We start from the raw sequence: 22,101 nt of genomic DNA on the forward strand, positions 1-22,101 counted from the left end.
AAGAAAATACACTCAAAGGATATCATATAGACCACAGAGTACCACACAATTATTCCTCTTATGTCATCCTACATGCATAATTGATGTTTTAATTAAAAAATATATAATTTCATATAACCTATCTCACCTTTCACCACTGGGACCATCTGTTCTGTTTTTAAATTCCTCTCTGTATCTTTCTTTCTTTCTTTTTTCATGTTTCTTTTGATTTAAAAAAGAAAGGATAAAAAATGAGCAAAGAGATTAAAAAATGTACCCATGGAATAAAAGTGTGTTCGTACATATCGATATGTGTTGTACCATTGGTGTACTGTACATACAATTATTATAACTAATAAATGTTGATTCATAACTAATGCTGGCCTTTCTTTGTTTCTTAGACAGCTTCATCAAAGAGGAACACACTGCTAGCCTAATTTACCTCAACTTCAGCTAGCTTATCTTATTACTTAGCTTACTTCTCATTGGAAGTTTAAAAAAAATAAAATCCTTAATATCTGTTAAAATCTAAACCATTATAATCTGAATCATTATCCCTAATGAGGATGAGCCTACAGAGGTACTATATATACTATATACTCACATATACTGTATACTGGTCTTGGAGTGTAGTAGAGCAAGTGAATAATAAACCTGCTGATGCCAGTTCTCTATTTTGAGGGACATAAAAGCCACTGGTTAAACAACTGGTTAAATATTAAAGTGTAATTCTAAATCCTGAAGTCTATTTAAATTCAACATAACTTAAAATGTGATGAATAAAAACCATAACCAGAAAAATTCAGTTTTCTCAAAATGGCTTCCATCTCCCCAATGGCTCCAAGCTTGGGTGGAGAAATAATACCCTCTTCCATCATGGCAACTGATACCATGGCAACTGCACTACCTCCCTTCCACCCTTCACCACATGCACCCCCACCTGCCCCCTCTAAGTCTTTCTCAAATACATTGTGCTCACAATCACTCATGCCGTTTCTTATCAACCAAGAATGATGCAAGAAAACACATCTATACATTTTTTTTATTTTATCCTGGACTTCACAATGTTTTTTAATGCACAATAATTTGTTATTTGATCAATGTACACACTCCTACCTCTACTGCATATCCTAATCTTTCTTAAACAAAGCACGTTCAAGAATAGATGCCATCATAAAAAGACAAAAGAGAAAAAAGCAGAAATATGAAACAGAAATGTGGAGAAAGCTTATGTGTGCTTATATGTACATATGTTTCAAGCTTCTGGAGGCAATGTAAGGTGCAAGGTATGAACATTAAGAGACATAATTTAAGCATTTAAACAATTTTTTCCATTTTAAATAACTGCATCGTTGGTGATATTGGTACACTGTATTATTGGCATTTAAAAGACCAGCTGTAATGAGAGTAAATATATGTAAATTGCATATGCATGATCACATGATAAGAATAATGATATAAATTTTTTCAATAGCATTGAATTTTCTTTGATAGACTTTTGGAGATCAAAAATATGAAACCATTGGTAGCAAGCTACAGTGTCATTTTACATCATAAAGGGTGCAAACGGGTTTTCACTTACACTGACTAAAGTAATGGATATGATTCTCTGATTATTCCAAGCTCATGTTGAAGACAATATTAAACAAGTATAGTGGTACGGTATATACAAGAGATAAATTAAGTGGAAAAAAATAAAATATAAAAACAATCAGTCAATCAGCCAGCCAAGCAAGCAACCAACAAGAAACAAACAAACAAACAAACAAACAAACAACAATAAAAAAAACAAAAAACAAACAAACAAAAAAAAAAACACGTCATTCGCAGAGAAAAAGGTTTTGTAAAAAAAAAAAAATTGATTTTTTTTTGTAAAAGGCTAAAATGAATGTCAGAAAAGACCTTTTTAAAGGACTCTAAAACACATATCAGCATCTCTTCCAATTTATTTCACTTTATTTATCCTGTCTTGTTTTATCTCGAGTCGATTGAAGAGGAAGTTGTTGCGCTATGATAGCTATGTGCATGGACTTTAATGGCCTTTAATTAAACCTACATTATTTTTCTATCACCTGCTAAAACCACTCTGCACACCACAATATTAAAATAAAGCTTAACAGTTTTTCCTCACAAATCCAGTTTAAATAAATAATCATTCTAATTATGAAAAGGTTTTTAGGTCAGCTTGAAGCTGTAATCGACATTTACATCTAAATACTGACATTAGGAGATAAATGTGTCTTAACTGTGGTAAGAGGCCTCAGTAGTAACAAGCTTTGAGATTTGGAGAAGTGAGCTGGTGAGCAGTATTAACATCTCTTTGTAATTATTTTACTGATATCAGAAAATTTTTTTTTTGTAGAATCAGAGTGTGTTGTTTAGACCGAATTGTTTGGGGGAAAAGGTGAAAACTGTCCAAAAGAGCGTTTTCTTTTGTGTTAGATTAACTAACAGAGTCTCCTGGTGTTATAGGCAGAATAAAATTAGAAATGATCCTAGATTCAGGTTGAAATTTAGGATGTCTCCAAGCTGTGGTAAGAAATCTTTCATTTTTCCCCTTTGTCTTAAATTGAACAGTTTGTTATGTCGTTTTTTTTTTTTTTTTGAAGCCACAGGACAATTATAGATGATTCCTTACCATTAAGGAAATTGAAATGTTTCATATAAAAAGTCTGAACATAAGGACAGAATTTTGTACCACCCTTATAGATGTTACACAATATTATGTCACCAAAAGTATCTCACTGTTTTTCTGGTTCCCAAAGCATCTAACAGCTTCTCTCTGTTTGGTCAAGACTTAAGCCAAGACCCATCTCTCTCTCTCTCTCTCTCTCTCTCTCTCTCTCTCTCTCTCTCTCTCTCTCTCTCTCTCTCTCTCTCTCTCTCTCTCTCTCTCTCTCTCTCTCTCCCTCCCTCCCCCTCCCTCATCTCATCCTCACTATGTCTTATATTCTCCTTCTGTATTTCATGCTTGCTCGTTTTTCTCTGGCGATTCTTCCAGAGTGATCACAGTAAACTCCTCCGTGTTGCCGTTCTCCTGTATCTTCTCTTTGTTCATGAGCGTCACCATCTCCTGCTCTCTCTCCTGAGCCTGGGGGCTGGCCACTGATGCTGCTGTTCCGTTGCCCTCACTGCTGCTCTTGGACGTGATCATCAGAGTCTTTCTCTTCCCACACCACCTATGCCAATTCACCAAACACACACCGATAGATTTAGATCCTGGAGCATGTGGCATTGTGGATCTGCTGTTCTGCATTCTTCATGCCCTACTGCCTCAGTTTCGTCTGATTTACACTATGTATTGTGGATCTATACTGGATTAGTTGTGCTAAAACCAGACAAACCAGTTAGCTTATTTCAGTGCCAGAAAGTATTTGGTGTCTACAGCATTTCTACTCATGTTCGATTCTGGTGCTATATTTTATACGTATATAAGTTCAATAGATGATTTTAAATGAGTCACACTTTTTTAACAGTGCCTCAAGACTCAAACTCAACATTGCTTCCTCTGTTGCTGTTGTTATCGCTGGTGTTACAAAGGAACTAGTTCTGGTATCAATTTATTCATAAATCAATATGTAGTTTGTTACCTATATCAATTATTGTCACCTATCATTTCTGTAAAAAACGAATACTACTTTGCTCAGAGGATATTATTCAACTAGCTATTCCCTGTGGGGTTTTTTACACCTGGTCAATTCATACGTTTTCTGTGATCCGATAGCTATCTGATCGTAAAAAGACCAGGTGTAAATGCCCTCCGAAACGGTTTCGAGACGGATATAAATCCGATCATTCAAACCACTTCAGGAGTTGGTCTGGGACGCATTTCAGATGAAACTGGACAGGTGTAAATGCATGTGGTTATTAAAGCCACATACATCAGCGCTATACTCCTCCCAAACGGAAGTACGTCACTCGCAGGTGACCACCATTGCTGGCTCCGATCTTTCACCCAAGTGTCTCGTTTGGTCTTAAACTGCACTGCTGCTGAAAATGCTGTTTTTTGTAGCAACCACATACACAAAAAGTGTGTTCCATTTCAATTACCCCGGAAATGAGGTAAAATTTTTGCATATTGGCGGGAGTAGAAAGATCGGATTGATATCCGATTCGCCAAGACGCATTTATCTGGCCTAATGTAAATGGAACAGTTTTAACAAATCAGATAGCTATCGGAACAGAGAAAACACATGAAGTGACCAGGTGTAAAAAGGCCCTGTGTTAGGCCTACTGTAACCTAAGCTTGGAAAGAAAGGTACTGTACTTTAATGCCTCATCAACCTGGAACAACTTACAAAAATGCTTAAAACTTACTGTGCTCCCTTCACTTGTTGAATTTATGGCACTTGTAAAGAACTGTGAGTATAGACATATTGGAGGTTGAATCAAATATTTGATGTATTTGTTTTATGTTCATTGTTTTTGTGTCTTTCATTTTTGTTGTGTCTTTTGCTGCATTCTTGGTTCCCTCCTTGATAAATAAAGGTTACTAACTATCTATCTAACTAACTAACTAACTAACTAACTATCTAACTAACTAACTAACAAGCTTCTCCCAGTAGTCTAGTGATATTGCTATAAGGGGCCATCTGTTTCACTGTTCAATACATTATATTTTATAACCATCAACATCACCTAAATACTTGACTTTTTTGCTTCATCAGTGCACTGATAATGTACATACTTTTAAGTGGTGAAAAACTAAAACCCGTTTATTGTGTTAGTGTAAGTAAAGATCTATGTGAGTTTTACCTGTTCCTTGTTACCACAAGAACACACACAAGAATAATAGCAGCAATGGCCACAATCACAAGCAAGATGACCAACCAGTCTGCAGAGGAGACAGAATAAATTAGAAAAGGTCAAGACTAAAATGCAGATATTCTCTTATCAGGAAACAGTTAATGGTAAGGTGGTGTGATGCAGTTCTACATGAATCTAACGTCTCAAACTGTCTTATTCCACAATTTATAAAGAGTTACTGTTTTATTAAATACAAATGACACATAATACTATTGTAAGTTCATACAGTCCTCACTATTGCTTTTATAACTGATATAAAATATTTTTCCTTCCTTTCTCAGTGTCTGTTGCATTATTTAGAAACCAACCTGAAATGACAGAAAACACCTGAATGGCAGAAAAACTGACCTTGGCACAACTTTGTATCTGTTTAATTTTTAATTAACAAGACAACATTTAATGTAGTTATTATCACTCTTAGTTTATGTCAAGCAGCCAGTATACAAGTCTATGTGAATGAGTTTTTACTATAGTAATAATACTCTATGATATTAAGTAAATTGATATAAACCTTTGATTTAATCACAGCTGCTACAATTGTTTTAGGAAATTAATCAACACCGATTCTGATTCTGACTAATCATATATGAGAAATCAACAGTGTCTCTAAGTTGGTAAAAATATAACATTAAGACATACACAGTATTAATTAACAGTAATAATATGGCTGATGAATACTGATAGTGCTTTAGATGGGATCATTATACTTTTAGAGTATCCAAAGATTGAATTTGGCATTCTGTTATATGAGAATATGAGTGTGTGAGTGTGTGAACCTTTATTACTGCCAGGGCTGGCGTTCTCCTCTGGTGTTGTAGCCATGCCTGGTGCCTTCCTCCCTCTTGGGTTCTCAGAATGTACAGTGGATGCTACTTTAGAAATAATAAGCAGAAGACAGCGCATTAAAGTTTCGTTTAAATGGAAATGTTGTTTTGAACATTAAAAACCTGCACACTAAGAAAAGTGTGTCTCTTTTATGGGATATTTCTTTCATAGTTATTCGACTCTGTTAGAGGCTTTCCAGAGGGTATCCATATGAGTAAACAAACCCTTTTAAGTGTTAGAGAGAAGCTTTTTTTTAAAGATTGTATACACATTAACATATGCATTTAGATATATGAAATAATGACCTTGTAACAGTACACATGGATTAAAAAAGGAATAAAAGCGCTTGCAGTACTTTTGACTGAGCAGCAGGGGGCGAGCAAGCAAGATTTGCTTCAATGTGAAACGACACCTGTTCTAGTATGATAAATGTTAACTCTCTAACAGCAGAGGGGGCTTTACACTAAAATGTGCGCCATGTTTTTAAATGCTTTCACCACTTAGCAAAGGTGAAAAACATCAGATACACTGAAGTCCAGACACAATGAAGGCAAATACACTTAAGAATATTTGGTGCTTTATACTTTCTGTTTCTAATTATACAGCAACAAAAGCCACACATTATAAAGGTGCAAACTCTAAAAGTTACTCATGTTAATAAAGATTTAATCCTAAACATGTGCATGTGAATTATGGCTTTGTTGAGATCATGAATGAACAGACATTTAATGAAGTAACATTTTAATATCGTAATGAATGGGATATCTAAATCATCAATTTGGTCCTACAGAAAATCCCTTTTTCCCCTATAAATTAAGGCGGTATACTGAATTAGCTATTGCTTGGAAATACAGTAAGTTGTCAGGATGCTGCGGATGTGTGTTGGGTTTTAACCCTTTGGTTCTGTTTACTGAGTCTGCTCTTCAAGTGTTGGTATCTAAAACCATCTCTGAATGAAAAAAAAAAAATAATAAAACAAATAAATTGCTTTAAAAAAAAAAGTATATACTGAGTCAGGCCATTTCTTTGTATTTTACATGAAATTCATACTACAGAGACACATCAATACACAAAGTATTGAAGACTTTACTGTGATGGAATACGTATTCCAGCTGTACCTCTGACTTACAAAGCGTTGATGCTAGAGACTAGACTGTTACACTATAACAATAAAATAGTTATCAATGCTTACGTTTTTGTATTAGAAAGTACACACAATTTATAGAATTTGCTGATGTAGAGTGTCCCTACCTACAACATTTAGTTACACTAGAAATGATGACATACTAAATGAGTGCATTATTATAGACCTTGTATCTAGAAATATCGTCAGAGCTGCTGTTATAAAAATAATCCCTTTGACCAATCAGAATTAAGCCCTAATATATAGGCCAGACATATTATAATAATTTGTCATGCTGGAAAAGTGTTTTTTGTCTTTTATCCCTTACCTGGAATACCTGAAATGGTATACACATCCGATTTGTCCACCTCTTCATTGGTTGTTTCAGTTGTGGTGCTAAATGTTGCGTCTCCCATACCTGAGCCAGCACTTTCTAGACTAGTTAGTGCGGTTGTTATCTCATCTGTAATTTTATCCTGTTGTTCAGGTTCAGTAGTCGTGAGGGGAAATTCTGTGGTCAGCACCTCATCTGATACATTGTCATCCTCATGTGAGCTGTTTGGATTTTGATTTTTCTCCTCTAAAGCAGGAGGTGAATCAGTATCAGTTAGTATCTCGCTGGTGGTGTCTACAGTCTCTGGAACCTCTGTAGTAAGGAAGTCGGTTGGAAAGTCGGTGGTGTCCATATATTGGGTTACACTGTCCTCTGAAATAGGGGTAGAGTAGAATGAAGAAACATGTACAAGACAATATCAGGTTTAGTGTTGATCAATATGTGTTTAGAACTCCTCTTATTTGTTACATCTGAAATAAATAGCGGTAGTGCATAAAGTCAATGACACAACTGCTTCAGATGTCCTTATAGTATAATGTTCTGATGGTACATTCTCATGTATGATACATCCATGTGTCATGTGGAAGAGAAAAAAAATCTCAAGTCTACTATTATGTCATTTTTTAACCCAACATATATGTTATAACTACAATCATCAAAAATATAGTTATTGCTTCAGTGTGCAGACACTATTGTAGGTGTCATTGTGTGTGTATTACTATTACAACTACTTCCTCTTCTACTACTACTGTACAACTACTTCTAATATTAATGATAATAAAAATGTGTTCTCACCTGTACTCTTTACAGGATCCAGATATTTTATTTCAAAAGTGCAGTTTCTTTCAGACTGATCTGTTTTGAGAGACAGAATTGCATTTTGTTAAAAGTTTCCACATTTTGTATTATTTGCCTAATATCTGTTGGCAATAATCAGAATAAATCAGACATGCAGATGCTGTACACACCACATCTGTATTTCACAGCTCAACTTGTATAAGTAAATAATAAATAAAATATTAAATGATAACATTCTTTTTTTTTCTTCATTTTTACTACCTGTCTGATCATAGCAGTAGGCATCATATCCATTATCTGTTGGCACCAATGAAATAACGCCCGTCTGATTGTTTGCACACTGTTGGGTCGGCACGTGTCGAGGAATGGTGACATTTCCATTGCTGATCCAACCATACCTGTTCACAAATACCAGTGCAGCTTTCTCATGATCAGCTATATTTATAGCATTTTTACTGAAGTTACAAACAAACCATAATTCTAATTGTTTCACTGCTGTAAGAGAGACAATGGTTTAACATATGGCTCAAAATCCCAATTATCCCAAGTAGTTTGTTCTATTTAATGTCTCGTTGTCTTGGTTACTTCAAAGCAGAACCTGAGATTTTGTATAAACCCAAAAGCAGAACAAAAAGAAAAAAAAATCTTGGAAAAGAAAAAGACATATTAATAATTGTTACTATCAATGTTTTCCAGGTTTTTTATTTAGCTGTATCTAAATTCCCTCCCTAGAGTATATGTCTGGTAGAGAATAGGCCTATGTGACTTCATCCAGAAGATCCCTTGCCAGATGCTGACATTTGCATACATTGAGTGTGTATCTAAACACCCCATAAATAAATATATAAACAAACAAGCAAATAAACAAATAACTAAACAAACAAATAAATAAAACCTCAACATGTGCTGTTAAGCATTCTTTAGGAACTTTTATCAATAAATCCATTGGCATGTAAAGACATAAAAAGAATTACCTGCAGCTCTCCAAGCCCTTGTCATGTGCAGCAGTCACCTGCTCCAGACTGGCCAATGTCGTGCCCAATGCTTCACATAAGTCATTTGCTTTATCAAAGGTCAAAGTGTATCGATCCTTGCCCTGAATATGGAATACTCCTACATAATTGCAGCTTCGCAGCTTCACCTCTGAGTAGAGAAAGAGAGACAGAGTGAGAGTGAGAGATACAGAGAGAGAGAGAGAGAGAGAGAGAGAGAGAGAGAGGGAGAGAGAGTACTGGTGTTTACTTTCATCAGCAAAAATGCTGCAAAATCATACCAAAAGCTTAGAGAAGCAGAAAAATTGCATATAAATATTTCATTTTTTGTCACAAATTTTTAGTAATTCTATCCACAGTGGATGGGGAGAAAACCTCCTTATCAACATGTCCTATACACACACACACACACACACACACACACACACACACACACACACACACACACACACACACACACACACACACACACACACACACACACACACACACACGATTTCATATGAAGACCAAACACAAATTACCCCACAGAAGATTTGATACAAGGCTCTAGAGATTGATTCAGTACTGAGGATTTGCTTCTGTGTGATTTGCTTCCCCGTGTTTTCACTGCTCTTTTCTTTATCTTTATACTGAATATATTTGTGCTTTCCCCAAAGAAACACCCTTGACTCAGCTCAATGCCTAATTATCACACCTTTCATGAGCTGAGCAAAGCTGTATTTGAGCCTCAGAAATACTGTGGATTGTTTCCCAGGACTCAGAGTGAGAGCCGCTGTGGTGGCTCCAGTGTCTATACTTCAGGCATATTGCGAGAGCCAGACTGAATTATTCTCAGTAAAATGCAAATCAGATTAAAACCTATTTAAAATGATGAATGTACAAAGAGAGAGATGAACGTGCAGACGCTGTCAGACACAAAGCACACAATAAAGTTTTATCATAAGAGAACCAGAGCAGTATGTAGAAAACAGTGTGATCAGGGGAGAAAATCTCATTTCACTCCATATTGACTGTGGGAGGATGAGCATGAATATGGATTTAAGTTTTTCATTTTCAAGAGTGTGGCTTGGTCACCATGGTCACACATTCACTTATTACTTCTAGAGTTTGGAGAACCAGACATCTGACCAACAAATATGCAACCTGCACTATTATTCTGAATAAATTTCACATAGAAATAATAATATAAGCAGTGCATGTTGATTTAAATACATACTGTCAGCAAAAATGGCTTTTGAAAAAATGATTTTCAGGCATTTTCTATTACACCAACATCATCATCATCATCATCATCATCATCATCATCATCATCATCATCATCATCGTCATACACTCAAAATAGAATACATTTTATATACCTAAATATACAGTAGATCTTTCACATACTGTATAAATGCATGTGCAACTTTCAAGATATTAAAGTAATCTCTTTTAAAGGTAAATTGAGACAAGATTCTAATACTAATTTAAAAATTGTTTGACTTTCCCAATACTATCAGCTGCATGAAACTAGATGTTATTTGAATATATTATTAATAAACATAAAGTTTTTGAACATAAAAGTCATGGTAACTTCTAAACTAATTGAATATGCATTTCTTTTAGACCCTGTCATAGTCATGACCCTTTAATTCTAAATTACTTTACCATTCTACCTTAAATATACCGTTCTACCTTAAATATTTGTCTCATTTCTCAACCAGATATCATATCTCTAGATAAACCATGACTCATAATTACCAATCATGCTGAAAAGACACCAAGCTTCCAGTTACCATAGCAACAAGGAAAGCACAAATTAATTTCCATTTCCATGAACAAATCCTGGTGTAGCACAGTTCACACAGAGAACACTACAGACTTCACAACCTGTTTCTGTATTTTATGTGCGCTGCTGCAAAAATGCACAGGAAATCTCAAAATGTGTACACTCCACAAGCTAGTGACAACTGGTTACCATGGTGAAGTGCATAAATAGCATGTGTGTTTACATAGATAAAGGCAAGCGACTTTATCAGTCTCATTTCAAGTGTTTAATGGCTTCCATTTCATGTTCAGCCATAAAGTTCTTAAGAGCTAAGAAAATACACTGGATCAATTTTATTAGGAGCTACTGGTTCCCATGATTACTTTTCCATTAGGTTTGAATGTTGTTTAATAGCATTTTCCTCTAACATTTACATAACCTAGAGGAAACTTGCAATTGCACTCTTAATCAAGTTTATAATTATTCACTTGCTTATACCATTTTCTGACTAAATATTAAATCATATCAGTGGTGCAATTCAGAGCGGGTGAAGATGAGTTCAGTGAGATGATCTATATTTACTGCAAATTCAGAGCTGGTTTTTGCAGGAGTTTATTTTCTGCATTCAAATTATTAAAAGTAATCTGAGAGCTGTCCTGTTTTTATTGAGTAGAAGCTTTTGACACATGGAATTTTAATAGCATTTAAATCACCACCTTTAAACATATGCACATGCATTTGGGCCTGAAAAAATAGGGGATAGAAAATCCTGACTGAAGAAGCAGATTGTGTTTTTATTTGTTGCTATCAACTATAATGCTATGTAGCAAGATAAAAATAAAAAACAAACAAATCAAAAACTAGTATGGGTTTTTATTGATATATTGATGATCAAATTAGATGCATTTAAATAAACAAATAAATAAATGTCACCATATTGCTGAAATAATTGTTCTTATCACAACAATCACTGCAAAAATGTCCCTCATTTTAACAATATTGCTTCCATTTTCATCATTCACCAGTTATATATATAATAATATATATGCTCTAGTACATCCTGTCATTTTATATATTTAATTTGAAGTACAGCAAATTGTTACAGATATTAACACTGGCAAATATTTGTTTTGCTTTCACGAAAAAACTACATATTCAAATTTTGACATATTTTTCTTCTTGTTAAGAAATCCTTGTTCATTATAACTCTGGCCAGTTCATCTAGCTATGTTTCACTGATTTAAAATAGCATACAGAGAAAGGGCTCTTCCAGCACAAGTTACATGCCAACCTTGTAAGCACATGGCTGTATGTACTGTATGTGGTTTGTAAATGTTAAATGCATTACATTAATAATGCTGTCTTTTTCACTTGGTCAGCAATTGTAATATCACAGCTTAGCATTGACTTGACATAAACAAGCACAAACAAGCATCAAAGTTCATTTACATTTGTGGTCAGAAATGAAAATGCTGCAACAGCCATGTGTGTACTTTCATTGCTAAGCCTACAGCTCAAAACACACCAAACCCCAAAGAGGAAGAGACGCTAGCATGGCTGTTAATGACGGTTGGGGAGAGGGTTATACTGGCATGCTTTCAGAATAATTCCAGCAGTGGCACACACAGACCTACTCAATAGATTGTCCTGAAGGAAAAACATAGCTTTTGGGCCTGCAGAGTCACTTAATAGATTAAAGACAGCATCACAGGATGAAAAACACCCATCCAAGGTATCTTCATTTACATGCAAAATCGGTAGTCAAGCTGGTTTACACAGCATGTTGAGTCCTGCTTGTTCAAAAGCGCTTATTTTAAAAGCAGCCATTGTCTCTTAATGGAGTTAAAGGGATTTGGGCTGTAAACAAATGATGTGAAAAGAAAGAAAGCATGAGTGATGTTGTCTATAGAATGGTTGCCAGAACCTCCAGCTGCTCTAGGTGGGGTTTGTGACCTGGCTTGTGGGTTTCTGATTAAACCACAAAGAAAGCAGCAGCAGTAGCAACAACGTAGAAGTGGAGTTGCTTCATTTCAGGAAATTATAACTGAAATTGTAGCTTGTAATGTGTCAGCTGAATAAGTGCTATAGCTACAAATTAATGTACCAATTTAACAATATAATGAAATTTGATTAATGCTGATGTCAGTTCAGCATACTGCTCCAGAAACAGTTCACAGTATGTGGTGTTCAGTGATAATTACTCTTTTTCTGATCCATCCTCATCCACTCATGAGTGTAAGCAGACATTGAAACCAGAGATCTAATAGAGCTATGTTATATTCAACTGAAGGACATCCCTCACCTCACCTCCACCTCACATTCTCTACACCTCCATTGTTTTTGGAGGACACTGACCTCAAGAAGTACTCTTCTGTAAAGAAGGCACTTAAAATTTTGTATAAGTGCACTTTGTCTCTTGTTTATTTGCTAGAATATTCTGTTACAGTGTATCTTTATTTAAAACTATTTAACTATATTTGGAAAATAAATCGCACAAGCATGAATCATTTGGTATAAGCCTTTCTAATTCTCAAAACTTTAGAAGCATGCCCAAAATCTTCAAGCCTCCTTTCCACTGGATCCTTTAATAGGACATCTGGAATAATAATCTGGATCCTTTATTATGGATCTGGAAATGACTGCAGCTATACTGTGGTATAGTTGGCATATTCAGGATCTGCACTGAGCTTTTTTTTTTGGAGCGCAGCTTCATTATCCCACAAAGGGCTGAGTGTATGTTAAAAAGAGCGAGAGGAGGGGAAGAGAACAGGCAGAAGGAGCCCACAGGAAGGCTTTAAAATGTAATTAATAACTTTAACAGCAATCCTGAGGATACAGTTCAGCTGAAATGTGAGAGTCTTGTCATCTATTTAAGATCGGTGTCTGGGAGAAGGAGAGAGAATGAGTGAGGGAAAGAGAAGAAGATTAAAAGAGTACACAGAAAGCTATGTGAAGAGGTTAGAGGTTAAACAGGGGGTCTGCCTCTTGGCTCTTATGGGATTTCATTTCAAGTCTGAAACTAATTTTGCTTCTATCACAAATCGAGTATCATTGTTTTACTACTACCAGACATGCCAGTCAGTGTGCTTGTATTAATGCCAGCTGGTCCCTGATCAAAGTTAGAAGAAGATGCAAAGCCAAATCAGTAGCACGTGGAAAAGCTGGGAAGCAGCAGGTGACGCTTGGCCACGCACAAGTCCTCTTTGTGAGGCTTTAGTCGACACCAAATGGCCTTCCTCACCTTGAAACATTACACTCCAGGTAATGTAAAGGTCTTCAAGTGTGTCACTGTGTGTGTGTGTGTGTGTGTGTGTGTGTGTGTGTGTGTGTGTGTGTGTGTGTGTGTGTGTGTGTGTGTGCGTGTGTGTGTGTGTGTGTGTGTGTGTGTGTGTGTGTGTGTGTGTGTGTGCGTGTGTGTGCGTGTGTGTGCGTGTGTGTGCGTGTGTGTGTGTGTGTGTGTGTGTGTGTGTGTGTGTGTGTGTGTGTGTGTGTGTTTTAATGTGTCTGTAGAGAGGGGATTTCAGTGATCCACACATTCCTGTGACTAGAACTCCACTCATATGCCCCTTGTTTGGCGTATCTGCAAATGGCTAAGCCACTTGCTTCTGGTCATTCACCTTACGTAAACACACACATACACCTCACCAGGTTACATAAAGGCACTTGCAAAACATTTGTAAGAAATTTGTATCTATGAAGTGGAAAAATGTAATGTTTATTTTTTTCCAAACCACACACATTGTTAATCATGCGGACGTGTCGGTAATGTAGGAGTAAGATGGAAAATTAACAAAACTTACTTAAAAAGGAACCCTTTAATATGATAGATTGAGGGGAAAAAACACAGGAAACAGAGTAGGGGACATTTATGTTGGATGTTGGATGATGTAATTTCAAATGGATTAATGGTTGGGTCAGTGATTATTAAGGCTGAACAATATTACCTACTTGTAAAATCCAACATCCATTTAATCAGTATGAGGAAGCTAGAGCTTTGAGAGTATGACTTTGGAGGCGCGTTAAAGGGAGGGGTTGCATTTGGTTGTGTTTTGACTTTCAAAACAGGAAACGTCATTTTACTTATGCTCTGAAAATACTGACTTTACTTGTACTAGACAACTGATGATTACAAAGTACAATCAGAAGGCCCAAAATAGAAGAAATCAAATAAGTTTATTTTATATTCTTCATTTTTATTACTTTATTTTCTGCAGGTGACCAGAGCATCATGAGTTCAATTGCTAAAACTGGACAGAGTAAACTTGCAACTAGGGAGAGAGCAGTTTCATCACTCTGTCTTAGCACAGATGGGAAAGCTGACCTTCCTACAAGCTACACTCCCTCTTATGTGTAAGAAGGAATGTCAGGGTATGTGAATAAAAACCTAGCAATCTAAGAGAAGTAATCAGAAACTTATGTTTCTGCAGAATGTCCTTGAAGATACAAAGGAAAGGTCATATACAACTCCAAAGCCAGACTACAGTAAATCAAGCATGTTTCTGAGAGCACCATAGAAAGCCTATCATCCTTCTAGGCTGTTAAGTAATGTAGGCAGTCTGCTTGGCCTTTGGAGGGGTAAAAAACAACCAACAACAAAAAAAAACAGGACTATAGTGGAGACCAGCCTCAACATGGGGTCCAGTAACAAACACCTAGTTAGTATGCATGCTGGGTAAATTTGTGAAATCTGGTCTCAGGTAAAAAAAAAAATGAGCAAGATCGATGTGGTAGGAAATGGATCAGTTTCATCCAGATGAAGTGATGTAAAAAGGTAAGAGAACTAACCCTGCTATTATCTTACCTTAGTCTTATCTTTGTTTCTCTACACAAATAAACTAATTATAACAAACATTGTGAGAACATGTTGGGCTGTGTTGCCTCTCTCAATGTCATATTACTATAGCTTCATGGCACCCGAGCTGCCTCAGGGTGGAATGGATGGTGAGCAGCGGATTGCTTTACCCTTGGGGTCTCTCACAACAAATCTCATTTTCTCAGCTCACCGTGGAGGTTGTGATCTAGTCTGCTGGTTTCTACTTTTGAGCTACCTTAGTTTTGCACTCATTCTTTTCCATTTTCACTTTTGCACAGTCCAAAGCCCTAAACCTACAATCACCATCCCAAACCACCTCCTGTTTCTCTTGCTTGGCAGTGGCAGAAATTTACAGCTCCACAGTGGTGGCTCAGTGGCAGCCAGCCAAAGAGTCTCCCCATTTCTCCCTTACACACACACACACACACACACACACACACACACACACACACACACACACACACACACACACACACGCACACACACACACACACACACACACACACACACACACACACACACACACACACACACACACACACACACACACACACACACACAGATCTAGACCGTAAACATACAGTTGGACCTTCTAGCTTCATTATCAGCTTCCTAAGCTAATGTTCTTCATTGACACACTTAAAGACCACCAACTTCACAATGAGAAAGGACTGAGCTAGAAACAATGAGTGAAAGAAAAGCAGAAGAAAAGCAGCACAGTTGATCAATTTCCTTTGTGTAGCTCAGCTCTGATTGAAAGCTATGAAAGGAAGAAGCACACTGATCCATCCATTCTTTTCAGTATGAAAGCAGAATAAAATTACATAGTGTTAAAGATTAAAATAAAAGACAGACCCACATATTTAAAGCACAGACTCCGTTTCACCAAGTCTATCTGTGCCTCTGCTCAGTTTACTCTCTCTCTTTCTCTCTCTTCATCTGTCTATGTCTCTCCAAATCTCTCTCTCTCTCTCTTTCTGTCTGTCTGGAGAGCCGGCAGCCGTCTCCTTTGTCTGCTCTGTCTGCCACACGAAACACATGCTGCCTCACCGGCATCCTTGTATTCAACACTTATAGCCACACAAATTTGCTCCCACATTCCATGAAAACACTTCGCAAATCAGAAAAAAGCACATAGCAGTAACAATCCCTTTCTTCAAATTCAATTAAAAAATAATAAAAATAAAAAAAAAAAAACAATAAATGCACTATTTTAAAAAAAATCAAGACACAAAAAAATTATTATTATTATTAAAGTCTTTTCTCTCACCTTTTTCAATGCTTCCCCAAGAAGAGGCCAACAATCCAGAGGTGAGTCCAAGCAAGAAAAACCACATGCTGGCTGAGTGGCTGAGGTGAGACTGTAGCAGATTCCTGTATTCCTTTATGTCCTTTCTGACAAGTGAAGCTGCTGAGAATTTGGTTTGATTCAATGAATGAGTATGAGTATGAGTAAGGGACTGAGTTAAAGAGTGAACGAGTGCCTGAGAGAGAGAGAGAAAGGGAGGGAGATGTGGTCCAGTGCTCTCAGGGGAGCGTGCAGTGGGTGGCTGCTGGTCTGTCAGAGACGAAAGACTTTGCTCTAACTTTTCAATGGTGTGTGTGTGTGTGTGTGCACGAGAGAGACAGATAGAGGGAGAGAGAGGTCTTACTATCACTGCTATGATGGAAGAGGGTGGTGCGTACATGAACACACCCTTCTTCCCCTCCCTCCACTGCTCTCTCTCTCTGCTTGCTTTTCTCTCACCCTCTCTCTCACCCTCAGCTTTGGTTTGTAAGGCTTTATAGCTCCAGTTAAGGTCTCCTGTTGCTCCATGTCAAAGCCTCTCTCACTTCTCTTTCGCTCTTCGGTGTGCCAAGGACCTCAACATCCACACAGCACACATCTGCTCCTTTGTAATTGCCTCCTTCTGAACTGGCGCTCAATTCACTACCTTTTCTTTCAGCCAGACGTCTCTCCCTCTCACTTCTCCTCTTGCCAAGTGCAGGAGGAAGAATCCAACTGTCACCCTACACACAAAAATACTTTTCTAACCAATAATTATGCAGTGTTTCTGACTGTTACCTATTCATTTACAGTATATATAACAAATCACAGCATTGTTTAAACTGAACCTCATGCAAAATATATAAAAAGTTAAACAAGCGAGAGCAATGTGGGTGAATTTGGGCTCATTTTGTATGAATTGAGAGAAGATACAGACCTTCAGACTATCCTGCAGTATATATATATATATATTTCATTTCATGAATTTTAGCATTTAAACAGAGTGACAAGGTCTTTCTTTCTGCCATATTCATGACTGTTTTCATGAGCTTTGTCTCAAAATGAAAAATCTGTCTTTACATTTAAAAGTATTATAACATAAATCTAAAAAATAAAGAAGTTGAGAGGGCAAAATTGACCACTTTTTAAGATGAACACTATCTAAGGAAAGTCTAGAGTCTGGAATGTATGTAGTTAATAATGGTCTCGATGTGTAAATAAGCATGTGATTTGAGACACAGGTCTAATTTGTTCATTTTATTGCTGAACTCCTTTGCTAGTGCAGAATATCAGGATAGTGAAAAGACTAAAATACCCTGTACACTCGTTATTTAAATGTGGCTTGTTTATTGAATATTTCAAATATTCAATCAAATAAAACGATGAATAACACAAAAGAGGAGACTGAGACTTTCTTTCGCAAACCCTGTTTGTGAATCAAGTGACCATGTTCCTGTAACTTGAAAATCATGTCAAACAATTCTAAGAATCAGAAGAAGTGTTTTAACGTCTTCATCAGCCAACGCCCATAAACATGGATTAGAAAAATCAAAACAGCTAAACCAACAAGATGGGCAGTAGCACAATGAATCATTCCAGATGTAATGCATTCTTCAGTATAAGCAAAATCATTGTAATGTGTGGAACAAAATCCCTCCCTCCTTGTGTTTGGTGAACACGATGGACCATGACAAGCCAGATCTGTAGAAGAGTAATGTTTACATATTGTAAATGCTTTGATATTCCATGGACAGGTGACAGGCGTAGCATAGATTATGAACGTTGCCACCTCTGTGAGGGTTATCTATGCAGTAAAGAAATATTAGACAAATAAAAATGGTAATAATCTCTTCACAGTTGTTGCAAGGCACAAAATTTCACACAGTATGATCTGCTGTTTCCTCCATACAGAGATGCTTGGGAAAGCAGTGTTTCAAAGCTTGCAGGAGATCCAAGTGATGTATTGTGACACCTATTAGCTTCAACGGCCAAGAAAATTTGCTTTTGAAGAGACAGATCAATAAGAGCATTATAGATTGAATTCTGTTTGACTGTTTGTCTTGAAGCATTTCCACTGATGCAGTCGCAGGATTGACTGTACTGGTGTAAATCTATTCCAGCACATTAATGACAGTTAATCTGTAAACTTAATGATTTAAATTAGGGAAATTCTCAACTTATGAAATGCTGGTGGTTTGGCCATTGACCAATTCTATCTACAGTGTTGTTGGTCCATATGAAGAGGGAATGGTTTACATAAGTGTCCACAAGGCTACATGACACCTACAGAAGCCTGTCATGACAACAGAAATAAACCTACACAAACATAAACAAAGATTTCAAATGTGTCAGCTGTCAATTTTGGTGTCAAGCTGATGTGACAGCTGAGTTAAGTCGTTAAGTTTGTTGTTGCTGATATAATGATGCCATTTTTCATACTGTCAGACATTAAAGCAATCATGTCCAATCTCATCCGCGAAGCTCCCATGTAGTTGTAATTTTCCATTCCAGTCAAGAGGGAGCCACACCTAATTCCACTTTCAATCAATTTGATTCAGTCTTCAAATGGATCCTAGGTATCAGGTGTGGCTTCCACTTGGCATGAAATGAAAACCTGCAGCAAAACTAACACTCTGCTGGGATAACTGGATCCCTGATTTAGTAGTACAGTTTATTTTTGGTATGTAATGTATCAAACATTAAAATCAAACTCACTCTAATTTCTCATCAGATAAATACAAATCATCAGACCACCATTACATCCAGTTATGTTTAATGTTGTGTTCTCGTTATCACTTACATTGTATTAGCTATAAACAATCTTCCCATCATCTTTCTTTCACTCTTCACCATACAACTGTGTGGAAAAAGGCACTGAAGCATTCAGGCAGTTTCTTCCCCCAAGCCAACAGCCTTCTGAATTCCCAGAGCCTGGACTAACAATAATACACACACACACACACACACACACACACACACACACACACACACACACACACACACACACACACACACACACACACACACACACACACACACACACACACACACACACACACACACACAAATAATATATATTCAACTGACAGTCTTTAGCACTTTCACTAGTTTTTGCATACCCACATTTCAATGCTGCTACAAACTGATGCTGTCATATGTCTACAACCAAAGCATCCATACTTGCACTATACATACTGTATACTGGTCAGTGCTGTTCTGTGTACACAACTGTAGTGTCTATTTTATACTGTCTTGTAATGTTTGTCGAAGTTTGCACACATGCATTTTATGTGAAATATGTACACTTTTAGTCTTTAGTTCTGTGTTGTTTTTATGTAGCTCTTTGTCTTTATGTACTGTAGCACCAAGGTCCTGGAGGTATGTTTCATTTCAGTATGTACTGCATCAGCTATATATGTTCGAAATGGCAATAAAAGCTTCTTGACTTGGCTTGATTCTCTATCGGTTTTAAGGATAAAAATATGAAACTTGTCAAATGTAAGAAACTGCAAAGCTCCTATGTTATTTTTGGAAAAATTAGATGCTAGTATAGAAATAAACAGGTGCCAAAACAACAAGACTAGAATCTATTGGAAATGCTGAGCTTTGTTGAGATTTTCCTATTTAACTCAGGTATTAAAGTGTAATACAGTTTGAACGCAGGTATGTTGTATTCTTTGCATTATGGGACTCTGTCATGCATGATATAATAATAATAATAATAATAATAATCTAATCCTTAATATAGAAGTCTTCTTGGAAAGTGTTATAAAACCTTCTGTCGCTTTACTCTGATGATACATCAGTCATTAGTCATCTTAAGACTTTCAAAATAAGCTTTAATAAACATTTATGTAGGCAATATCAGTGTTCCTGGAGGGTTATTCTGGGTTTTTTGTAGTCAGATTTACTCTATATGAAAGATGTTACTGATGAGATTCTAGATGCTCTTCTAGCAGCACTTGGCACTTACTGTAAGAACAAGGGGAACAAAGAAACATGTTGGAGCTCATAGGCTCTGATTAATCTTACACTTGAATTTGATCCAACTTTAGTCATAGTTCTAAAGATGATGTGTAGTGTAGGCCATTGTAGGGTTGTTTATTGGAGTGGGTAAGCAAAGGAACACGGGTTAATGAGTAACTTTGCTTCCTCCATTAACTGATCTAACACCTCCTCTGCTCACTTCCCGTTTCTTACCTTAGCAACGTCTGTTTGTTTAAAACTGTTGACACGTGTGAGAAGATACTGTGTATGGCATTTCTCACGTACAGTATGTCACAGGAATTAAAACTTGCCATATCTCTAGGTCTAAATATATGTTTAACCTGTTTTGTCTCGAAAGATCAACACAAATAAAATGAAATATTTGGAGATTTTCCCTTTGAAATGCAAGAAGAATATAATATGCCTTTTTTATTTTTGTATTGTGGTAAAAACACAGACCCTTCACTTTTTCTCTCAGACACAGCAGTGAATAAAGGAGAAACCCATTTCCATAGCACCTCTGAGAATGAGAGCTGTCCCACTTTCTCTCTCTAGCGGAAATAATAATGTCTCCTACAACATTGCCAAACTGTACTGTAAGTGCACTGGAGCTGTGAAATGTTTGCTGATTTCCTTTTTAACAACTTATAATAAGAGTTCAGTTTGTATATGAAATCATAATGACAAGAGAAAACTTTTCTGCATATATGCAACTTTAGAGTATACAGGTTTAAACAATATTTATTATTTAAACTTTAAACTGCATTAATACAATTCAGCAAACTGTATCTATTTATGAATTTATTTAACTCACATAAACCACACACCTCATTAACTTTTCACACCTCATTAACTTTTTTAAGTATTAAGTATTAAGAATTAAGTATTTCTAAGGTATGGCAAGTTGAAAACCCTCCACATGAATGACTCGCAACATTAAGAGATGGTTCACACTCATGTTTGGCAGTACCCCACAGGTGGTGATAATATCCCACATGTTTTAAAAAGAATGCTGATTAGACGCTACACCGCTGTCATATCGAGAGTGGAAAATACACAGGTAGGCGATAAAGAACTGCTTTCTGACTCACATACATTTCATTAGATAAATTTTCCAGTCCTGTATCTTGCTAACATTTGTAATACAAATAACAAGATGTAATCATTTTTACCAAATTTAACAGTAACATTGTTGACTGACTGAACAACTCGTTGCTGAAGCCATGAAAAATCCTTGAATCTTATAGACCTGCAGGAGAAATGTTGAGCAATAAGGTCATTGCCCACTGGAGTTAAGGTCAATAAGTCATTTAAAATCAATATCGCTATAAGACAGAAATCACTTTTTTCCTACTAAGGATAATCTTTAATTTTTGAGGAAAAAGTTACTTTATGTCTTATCAAAAAGTAAGCAGGTGTGTTGTTGA

General features: G+C 36.5%; 1 protein-coding gene across 4 annotated transcripts; it reads right to left on the reverse strand.

Moving 5' to 3' along the window:
- Positions 1–1,003: 1,003 nt before the first annotated feature.
- On the reverse strand, positions 1,004–17,096 carry cd44b (CD44 molecule (Indian blood group) b). Of its 4 annotated transcripts, XM_047819352.1 has the most exons (9): positions 16,691–17,085; positions 8,840–9,008; positions 8,127–8,263; positions 7,863–7,922; positions 7,062–7,439; positions 5,562–5,657; positions 4,735–4,813; positions 2,898–3,158; positions 1,004–2,818 (listed from the first exon to the last, which is right to left on the reverse strand). In XM_047819352.1, exons 1-8 carry the CDS (start codon positions 16,755–16,757, stop codon positions 2,945–2,947), a joined length of 1,200 nt encoding a protein of 399 aa, XP_047675308.1. In that variant the 5' UTR covers positions 16,758–17,085; the 3' UTR covers positions 1,004–2,818; positions 2,898–2,944. The 4 variants fall into 4 exon arrangements, with proteins under 4 accessions (XP_047675308.1, XP_047675309.1, XP_027029017.2 ...); XM_047819353.1 differs by having other exon boundaries at positions 1,004–3,158; positions 5,562–5,654; positions 16,691–17,096; XM_027173216.2 differs by having other exon boundaries at positions 1,004–3,158.
- Positions 17,097–22,101: the final 5,005 nt, after the last annotated feature.

The sequence above is a fragment of the Tachysurus fulvidraco genome, chromosome 10 (genome assembly GCF_022655615.1).
Source record: "Tachysurus fulvidraco isolate hzauxx_2018 chromosome 10, HZAU_PFXX_2.0, whole genome shotgun sequence".
Classification (NCBI taxonomy): Eukaryota; Metazoa; Chordata; class Actinopteri; order Siluriformes; family Bagridae; genus Tachysurus; species Tachysurus fulvidraco.

Excerpts from the sequence above, each read along its gene's own strand:
- cd44b (XM_047819352.1), bottom strand. The coding sequence starts at position 16,757 with ATGTGGTTTTTCTTGCTTGGACTCACCTCTGGATTGTTGGCCTCTTCT. Across the intron at positions 7,923-8,126 it reads CTACTGCTATGATCAGACAG|ATCAGTCTGAAAGAAACTGC; the intron begins GTAGTAAAAATG and ends CTCTCAAAACAG. Across the intron at positions 5,658-7,061 it reads TACCATTTCAGGTATTCCAG|TAGCATCCACTGTACATTCT; the intron begins GTAAGGGATAAA and ends TTATTTCTAAAG.